Below are 10,278 nucleotides of genomic sequence, written 5' to 3' on the forward strand. Positions count from 1 at the left end.
TTCACCCTATACTACCGTTGCTTTAGCTTTACTCACTTCAGTAGCATATTTCTATGCGGGCCTTACAAAAAAGGGATTAGGTTATTTCGGTAAATACATTCAACCAACTCCAATCCTTTTACCCATTAACATTTTAGAAGATTTCACAAAACCCCTATCGCTTAGTTTCCGACTTTTCGGAAATATTTTAGCTGATGAATTAGTAGTTGTTGTTCTTGTTTCTTTAGTACCTTCAGTAGTTCCTATACCTGTCATGTTCCTTGGATTATTTACAAGCGGTATTCAAGCTCTTATTTTTGCAACCTTAGCTGCGGCTTATATAGGCGAATCCATGGAAGGTCATCATTGACTAGTTACATAGTTTTTTTTTAGCTTAGCCTGATGCAATGTATGCAATGGCATTTCATTAATCCAAACTATCTATTTTGTAGATATTCATTCAAATACCATCTCAGCAAAAAATCACTTGAATCTGATATCATTTGAGCACTCAATAGAAATATTGAAATTTAAGTATTTTCTTGAAGTACCGTGTTCATCAATTTTGTAGGACACAATTAGATGTCTAAATAGTTTCTGATTTGTCTAGTTTTTTGCAAAGATGATATATGAATGAAGACTTCTAAAAAAAAAAGTTTTGATCATTGGAAAAAATTTGTGGGGTACCTTAAAGGGTGTCCCTCAATAGAAGAGGACTGATATATATATAATTTTTTGAGTACAAGCTATTGGGGGAGGTGGGTTTACAAAAATATTTATTAGATGTCTGAGGTTTCGAACCTCTGCTCATATGAATGGAGGTCAAAGAGCTCAACCAACTAAGCTATACCTCACATGCATATATATATATATATATATATTAAATAAAAAGAAATGACGAGAATTCGGGTAAGAGTCTTAACTTAAGACGATCAAGTAAATTAATACAAACCAATGAAAAGGGGAAATTGGATACGCAAATATAATAGAAGTTCGATGTTGGCGCTTTGTCCCATATTATAGCCATAACGTCCACTATATAGTTTGTTGATCGGTAGGCATTATGAACTTCTGAACTTGAATGTCTCGACAATGTAATTGTATGTCCTAAAAAAGATTCAAGAATTCTCCAAGGAGAATGATGCCCTTTTTGAAGAATATGGATTGGAATTTGCGAATCCTTTCGACAATTAACTTATTAAAACTAAATCTTTGTTTTTTATTTTCTCACACACACTATCAAGATGGCTCATGCATGAAAATTACAATTCAAGATAACTGATATACAAGTGGCCATTTTTTTACTGAATTAGACCCCATCCCATTGGCCAATTTCATTCTTATTTTTGCGATGTATGGGTGTGCCTCTACGCAGTTTTCTATTTAAGTTTTTCAATTTTTGCCATAGTCTATGTCGTTTGTTACTAGCTGCTGTGTACATATTGCTCAAAGATGGTAAAGGCTTTTACGTTGTAGTGTGTTTTGCTGTTAGGCAGTCACATTTAGCAAAAAATTATTTATTAGATCACGTTAGCTGTATAAGATTTGGTTGAATTTGATAACTCACTAAATTTATAAAGTTTTTTTTTTGGAGAGAGATTTTTTATTCATACAGTGTTATTATAAAGTCTCCAATGTTACAAGCATGAGCTTAGCAAAGTTGGCTAGAGCAGATATGCTCCTTACTCTGCAACCGAATTCGAATTCCCCTCTCTGCTGTTTAGATTATATTAAAATATAAAATAAAAAGTCTCCAATGTTATTATATCCACACAAAAAAACTCTCAACATTACAAATAAGTAAAGACCCGGGCTGGAGTACTTATCTAAAGTAAACGGGGACTTTTCGCATTATTATACAAGTGGTGAGATGAACCAGTATTAATAATAGCTTATAACAATAAATTAATGTAGAAAAATAAAAAAAAAGACCAAATAAGAGGGGATCCACCAAATAATAAATAAATAAATAAACGGGGTTCATGTGGTTTATTTTTGCACATTATTCTAAGGCTACTTTCAGTTTTCTAATGTACACTTGCCTTCTGGGCCTCTGGCTGGCGGTGATGATGTAAATGAAAACAAAAAACAAAACCTCATATTTTCTTTTCCACAGTTTCACTCTCTGCAACATCCACCCCAATCCTCTCTTCCGTACCTTGTCAACTTTTATAAAATAAAAAGAATTTTCCCATATAATATAACATATTTCCTGTCGTTGGCGTGCCTACATTCCTGTTCCCATTCCCTGCCAATGTCGGGAGCCCCGAGTTAAGACCTAAATGTCTTCAATTTCAACCACTCATTTAATGCAACATAACTTCCTCCAAAAGCCAAACCAAAACCAGAACTTGCTTCCCCATTTACTACATGGGTCCCACATGGGAATTTTACCAATCTCAACAGTTTGCAACACAAATTCCTTTTGATCTTCTCGGTCTTGCACTTCCTTTTCTCTATCTCAGTCCAAAATTAAAACTCAACCACCTGTTACCATTGCTGTAACCCACCCATTACCATTTGCTCTGTCTTGCCTTTCCTTTTCTCTATTTCTGTCCAAAATTAAAACTCACCTGCCCATTACCATCGCTGTAACCGACCCATTACCTTTCCTTTTCTCTATCTTTGTCCAAAATTAAAACTCACCCGCCCATTAACATCGTTGTAACCCACTCATTACCTTTCCTTTTCATCTCTGTCCAAAATTAAAACTCACCCACCCTTGACCATCGTTGTAACTCACCTATTACCTTTCCTTTTCTCTATCTCTGTCCAAAATTAAAACTCACCCACCCATGACCTGACAGGACCCGCCCCGGAATTTCCCCGGAAACCGGAGCGGATCCTGTCTTTGTTCCGACATCACTCTGATGCCGGGCCCATTTACTAAAAACCGAGACTCTTTACCAAAATTTTGGTAGAGTCCCTCCTGTAAATTGAACAAACCCAACAAAATTCAACCTGCATAAAAATACAAAATAATCACAACCAGCAGCATACTTTAAAGGGAATAAACAATTTACAACAAACTGGCCTCCGGCCTCACAAATCCAACCATAACAGGGCGATAATAGAGCATGTCTAAGAACTTCAATTTCAACAAAACAGAGTTCAAAGGAAATAACATGAAGAAAGAGTCCTACGAAGGTTCAAGGCTCGGAAGCGCACGATCCGGCTCTGCTGCAGAGCTCAGTCAACTACTGGCTGGGGCGCAAAACAGAAAATTGTGAGTGGACAAAAATAATATATTCAATAAATCATTAAAAACGTTAAGCATAAATCTTTCATCCATAAAACCATGCATAAGATTTGAAAACAAACTCCACTCACAAGTAGTCCCACGCTGCTTGACCCTTAGAGGGTCCCGCCTGCTGCGTATGCATGGTCGGAGTACCTATTTCAGAATACATATACGAGATTAATACAAAGCGTTTCGAACGAGTACTTTGAATTAAATATCCTAATTTCCCAGGTTTCCAGTAAGTGTACTAGGAATAAGACGTTCTAAGGTCCAACTACCCAATTTGGACGATGGAACAGCTTCGAGAGACACTCGGTCAACTGACGGTCAAACTTCCCAATTCGGGTCAACCGGCCCCACGGGACCCACGACCTCCGTTTTACAATCTGAAAGTTTCTAGAGGTTCCACAAGGTTTAAGATACTCGTCTCGCAAGTTTGGTCCGAAACGGATGGTTAGATCGCTTACGATCGCACGATCGGTCGGTTATTACAAAACACGCAAACTTTAAGTTATTGAATCAGAACATCCGGGGCTCCGATTCATAATCCGCGAATTCCTATACGATCTTAGGAATACCTAGAACAACATATATTGATTGGGAAACGATTCAAAGGTCAGAACCTATCGAACCCGGATAACACACAATATGCGAAAATCTGTTCGATAGTCAAACGACATCCGAATTGAGATCCGCGAATTCCTATGCGCTCGTGACAACTTAAGGATCTCATCGGGTTAACACGCGAGCAAGGAGAGAGAGAGAGTCGGCGTCGAGGAGAGAGAGAGACTGAGGAGAGAGAGAGTGTCGAGCGTGCGCGAGGAGAGAGAGAGCTGAGGTGAAAAATCTGATTTTTACCAAACTTTTCGAAATATTTACAAGTTTGCCATTGATAATGTTTTGATTGTAACTTCTTCGTTACAACTCTGATTCAAGCCTACCGCGTGTCTACGAATTCGTCTCAATACTACTTACCCAAAAATACCAGTCACTGCCCCAAATACTTTCTGGGCAAGAAAATGACCAATTTACCCCTGCCCTAAGGGTAAATTCGTTAATTCACTTAAATAATTTAAAATAGGAATTAAATTTGGAGTCGGGGTGTTACATGACCGTCGTTGTAACTCACCAACCCACCTCGCTTTCTCTCTTTGGGGACTTTCGTCAAGCACATTCAATGCACCTAAGGGGTCAACAAGCTGCTGGTCAAGGGCTGCTCACCTGAGACCTCCATAGCCAAACGCTGGCATCCCAAGGAGTCAATTGACCCCTCTTCTCCCTTGGTGCATCCGGCCCTGTGTATGGGTGTTCCTCTATGCAGTTTTCTATTTGAGTTTTTCAAGTTTTGCCATAGTCTATGTCGTTTGTTACTAGCTGTGTACATATGGCTCAAAGATGTTAAGGCTTTTTACCTTGTAGTGTGTTTTGCTGTCAGGCATTCACATTTAGCAATAAATTATTTATTAGGTCACGCTAGCTGCATAAGATTTGGTTGAATTTGATAACTCACTAGATTCATGAAATTTTTTTTTTTAGAGAGAGATTTTTTATTCATACAGTGTTATTGTAAATTCTCCAATGTTGCAGACATGAGTTTAGCAAAATTGACTAAAGCAGATGTGCTCCTCACTCTGCAACCGAGTTTGAATCCCCCTCCCCGTAATTTAGATTATATTAAAATATAAAATAAAAAGTCTCCAATGATATTATATCCACACAAAAAAACTCTCAACATTACAAATAAATAAAGACCTGGACTGGAGTACTTATCTAAAGTAAACGGGGACTTTTCGCATTATTGTGCAAGTGGTGAGATGAACCAGTATTAATAATAGCTTATAACAATAAATTAATGTAGAAAAATAAAAAAAGACCTGGAGTAGTTGTCCAAGTAATAGGGAATCCACCAAATAATAAGTAAATGGGGTTCATGTGGTTCATTTTTGCACGTTATTCTACGGCTACTTTCAGTTTTCTAATGTACACACTTGCCTTCTGGGCCTCTGGCTGGCGGTGATGATGTAAATGAAACCAACACATGTCTAACTATCTATTATATAAGTAGGGCAAGCAAGCAATTCGTGGTTCACATAGGTTTCTCTGTTTCACTAATCTTGGGAGAGCTTTCTATCTTTCCTTCACTTTGTGTGGAGAGCTAGCTTGAAGTTCGGATCACTAGTCTATTTCCAGAATAGCTTCAAAATTCGATCATCCTCTTCAAGTTTTTCCAACCCCATGTAATGCGTCTTTCCTTTTTTCAACATTTAACATTTTACAATATATTTAAATATATATGCTGTGTAGTTAATTACAATTATATATATACCAAGAGCTTTCGTTGAGAGAACCCTCAAATAACCTTATTTGAGAAACACTCTTGTAGGACCCACTATACATTGTAGTTCACTAATCCAAATTGTCTATTTTGTAGACATTCATTAAAAGATCATCTCTACAAAAAATCACTTGAATAAGATATCATTTGACCGTTCAATTAAATTATTGAAATTTAAGTACTTTCTTGAAGTATCGTGCTCTTTCATTTTGTTGATCTTAATTAAATGCCTTAATGATTTTCAATTTTCATGATTTTTTGCAAAGATGATATCTGAATAAAGATATGAAAAATAGATAGTTTGTAACGTTGAAAAAAATTTCATAAAGGATCCCTCAATAGAAGGGGATTATATATATATATATATATATATATATATATATATATATACCGGGTAAGCAATCAACATGTAATTTAGCCCTAACTACAATTCTGTTGGTCATTGTTAATTGAAGTTACCCATGTAAAGTACTTGATCAACATTAGGTTGGTTCCTAGGATTGAATTGGATTGAATAACAGCCCTTAATTTTTCATTTCTTCATTCAACATACCTTGAATCTACTGAGTTATCCAATTCAATATAATCTAGACACCAAGTGTTACTTATAAAGCATAAATATTTTATATAGAGGGTTTGTTGTTACTTATAAAGCATAATCCAATTCAACTAATCAGTGTTCTATATTCACATTTGGTTTTTGTGACTAACAATTTTCATTTTTCCCCTTCTAATTAAAAGCAGATATAGCTGACAATTTGGACTCAGAAAGGGAGTTCATGATGATGAAGAGGGTAGGAAGTTCTCTATTTATTAAAATAACTAGAGCTGATGAAGGATATGACATGCCAACAAATAAAGTAAACAATAAGTCCGTTTCGGCTGAAAACACAAATCATGAAGATGACGAATCATTAGTTTCCAGTGAAAACAAGGTAAATAACTATTGGTTGATTAATATTGGTGATACGGGCGGGCATGAAATAGCAGAAAATAATAATGTGATTGCAAATGGAAACAGAGATAAACTCTTAGCTTCCTCGATTGAAGGCAAGCTTCGCAAAGAGTCATCGTTACCAACTCGTCGTTCCATATTTCGGATCCCTAATCTGTTGCGCAAGCACAATGAAAAAGTTTTTGTTCCTAATTTAGTTTCAATTGGACCGTTTCACCATGGAAAGAAGAACCTGCAAGCCATGCAAGAAACTAAGCTATGGTACTTGCATTTGCTCCTTGAGCGCAAACCAACTCCAGACACTAATTTGGAGTACTTTGTCAAAGTCATTAGAAGTACAGAACAATATTATCGTAATTGTTACGAAGAAAAATTTGATGATCTGAGCAGTGATCAATTTGTCGAAATGATGGTGCTTGATGGTTGTTTTCTTATAGAACTCTTCAAAGTGTATGCGGGTGAGTTGACCCAAGATAAGGATGATCCTGTGTGGGCTAAATGGGTGATCCTGGCACTTCTAAATGACCTACTTCTACTTGAAAACCAGATTCCTTGGAGAGTTCTTGAATGCTTGTTCGATATCACATGGATATCGGGAAGGCGTACTCTACCTGACCTTGCTCTCAACTTTTTTTACTCTTGGACGTTTGAAATGAGTCCGGAAATAGATGGGGTGGGGAAAAATTTGCACCTACTTGATTTCATAAGAAACTGTTTAATCAGATCATTCGATGAAAATGCAGAGAATACGAAATCATTTTCTTGGCAATCGATTCCCTCGGTGACAGAGCTGCTGCAAGCTGGGGTGAAATTCAAACGTGGAAAAGACAATGACATGTTGAATGTGACTTTCAAAGATGGAGTGATGGAGATCCCGCCAATAAGAGTTCAAGAGAATGGAGAGTCTCTCTTCAGAAACCTCATTGCCTTTGAACAGTGTGAACCAAATATCATAAACTCCACAACTCACATTTCCTCTTATGCTTTTCTGATGGATAATCTTATAAACTCCAGCAAAGACATAGAGTTTCTAGTTGAGAAAGAGATCATGCAGACCTTTCTGAGCTCGGAGGACACTGCCTCTTTCTTCAACAGGCTTAACAATGATGCCGAATTCAGCAGTTTCTCTTACGGGGAGCTATTCGAGAAGGTGACACAATATCATCAGGGTCGCTGGCACAGATGGCAAACAATTCTCGGACGCGATTATTTTAGCAATCCTTGGTCAATCATCTCTTTCGTTGCCGCCCTCGTCATTCTAGCTCTTACTTTCATACAAACCGTATATTCCATTCTCTCCTACAAGTTCAAGTAGAAATTTTTTACTTGAATGTGTTTTTTAGTTTACTTTATTGCCATGTCTTGTGCTACTATATTGTTGATAGTACATATATATGTGAGCACCAGTGATGTATTTGTCTATGACCAGAATAAAGGCACTTGTAATATAATTATCACCAATGAGTACTTTAATCAAATTTGTTTTCTCATTGGCTACTAATCTCTCGGAATTTTTTCGAAGTATTTTTGCTCACCGCTTTAACCCAATGTGTACTCTCACCACCCCTCCCAAAAGGTGACACATATGTCCATAGATTTAACTATAGTTGACTCTTTATTTTTTTATTTATTTCATGACATTATTATGAGATAGAAACAATGATTTAATTAGATTTTTATTTTCTGATTTACCCTTATTCTATTAATTAACCCAACAAACTTTCCATTTTTCTATTAATTACCAATGAAGCAAACAACAACCCAAATAATTGGCAATATCATGACAACCATTACTCAAAAAATAATTGATTCATTCAACACCATTCACTTTAACCAAAAACAAAACCCTTGAACGCCACTCCTCCTTCATAACCCAAAAAAAAAAATTAAATCAAATAAAATTTAAGTCAAATACTAAGAGGCTTTAATCCTGTGATTAATAGGAGGCTTTAATGTGAATTGAACTTAACTAAATCAAATACTTTGATCACTTAACAACTTTGGCACTTGGAAGTTCCAAATAAGGTTAAAATCCTACTTTGGAGGGCAAGTTTAAATATTTTTCCTACAGCACTAAACCTTGTGTATAGGAAGGTGCTGGTCTCAGCTTATTGTTCTGATTGTGGGACGAAGACGGAGGATGTTATCCATGCTTTTTGGGGTTGTAAATGCAGCAGACGGTTTCGGGCGCTAACTTCCTTCAACATTGATTCGTCGGTCAGACAAGGCTCTTTTGCTGAGTTTTTGGAGGTTATGTTTCATACTCTGTCAGACTGCGAATTATAACGTTTTGTGTGTTGTTGTTGGAGAGTTTGGAAGCTTCGAAATGGGGTGCTCTACAGAAAGACCGTTAATGGGCTTTCTGAGATTGTTGAGTGGACCATGGAGTTTTTGGAGTAGTTTAAAATATATAATACTCGCACCAAGCCAGCAAGGGTGCCACGATTTATTAGGTGGATTAAACCTCCCTCTTCTTCGTTGTTATTGAATTGTGATGGGGCGATTGGACAAGTTGGCTCCAATAGAGGGGTGGGTGGTGTCTTAAGAGACTCTGCAGGTAACTTTATTTGGGGGTTTGCTGATCAAGGCCCAGCAGGTTTGGATGTTTTGGCTACTGAACGTGCTGCTATACACATGGGATTATTAAAGGCTACTGAGTTGGGAATCTCTGATTTTTTGGTAGCATCAGACTCGCAGGAAGTTGTGGCTTTACTGAAGGGAGATGGTGAGCTATGGAGTAATCTGGGTAATATTTTAGATGACATTAGGTGTTTGGGCCTAAATTTGGCACACCCAGTCCAAATATCGAAAGCCTATGCCCAAAATACACACTCAGCCCAACATTGGAAACCCAGAATAAACGAAGCAATCTCAGGACCCAAGCAGATTGGGCTTTGCATCGAAGTTGAATTCAAGAGCCCAAATTCGAGAAGGCCTAGCCCAGAATCTATCACTTGGGCCTTGAAAAAGAAAAAGCCAATCAGCCCATAGCTCCAGAAAAGTCAAAAGGGCTTGGCATGATTTAAAAAAAAAAAAGAAGAAGCACAAAAGGAAATAGACTCATGTGAATCTTTTTTCTCTGACTTAGGAAAGTCAACAATTTCAACTGGGTTGATAAGGAGTTGACAAAGGCAGGCAAAAAGAAGGGACAGCTCTGAATCTCTGCCACCAGAAGATCAAATCCCTTTTATATATTCAAAGATATTGCTTCTACTCCACAGAAGGCACCATCTTTCAAGAGACGTAGACTGTGTTTTCTTAAAAAAGATAAATAGGAAACAGGGAATTGTTCAAATTGGAAAATCAAACTAACCATCACAGTTTGAGCTCTCACAGGGGGCAGTTGGAATTAAAGAGGGGTTAGGTTCTCTTTCAAAAACAGAGAAGTGACTGCCTTAGGAACTGACTATGGAGGGTTTATCTGCCAGAACTGATAATAATTATCACCAATGAGTACTTTAACCAAATTTGTTTTCTCATTGGGTACTAATCTCTTGGAATTTTTTCTGAGTATTTTTGCTCACTGCTTTAACCAAATGTGTATCTTTATCACCCTTCCCAAAAGGTGACACATATGTCCATAGATTTAACTATAGTTGACTCTTTATTTTTTATTTTTTATTTCATGACATTATTATGAGAGAGAAACAATGATTTAATAAGAATTTTTTTTATTTTTTTATTTATCCTTATTCTATTAATTAACCCAACAAACTTTCCATTTTTCTATTAATTACCAATGAAGCGAACAACAACCCAAATAATTGA

At 36.9% G+C, this 10,278-nt stretch overlaps 1 protein-coding gene across 1 annotated transcript; it reads left to right on the forward strand.

Annotated features, from left to right (window-relative positions):
• The first annotated feature begins 6,580 nt into the window (after positions 1 to 6,580).
• Positions 6,581 to 7,825, forward strand: LOC117621746 (UPF0481 protein At3g47200-like). The gene has a single exon (XM_034352300.1). It carries the CDS (start codon positions 6,752 to 6,754, stop codon positions 7,823 to 7,825), a length of 1,074 nt encoding a protein of 357 aa, XP_034208191.1. The 5' UTR covers positions 6,581 to 6,751.
• Positions 7,826 to 10,278: the final 2,453 nt, after the last annotated feature.

Source organism: Prunus dulcis, chromosome 3 (assembly GCF_902201215.1).
Source record: "Prunus dulcis chromosome 3, ALMONDv2, whole genome shotgun sequence".
NCBI lineage: Eukaryota > Viridiplantae > Streptophyta > Magnoliopsida > Rosales > Rosaceae > Prunus > Prunus dulcis.

Coding starts and splice junctions, on each gene's coding strand:
- LOC117621746 (XM_034352300.1), top strand. CDS start 6,752: ATGCAAGAAACTAAGCTATGGTACTTGCATTTGCTCCTTGAGCGCAAA.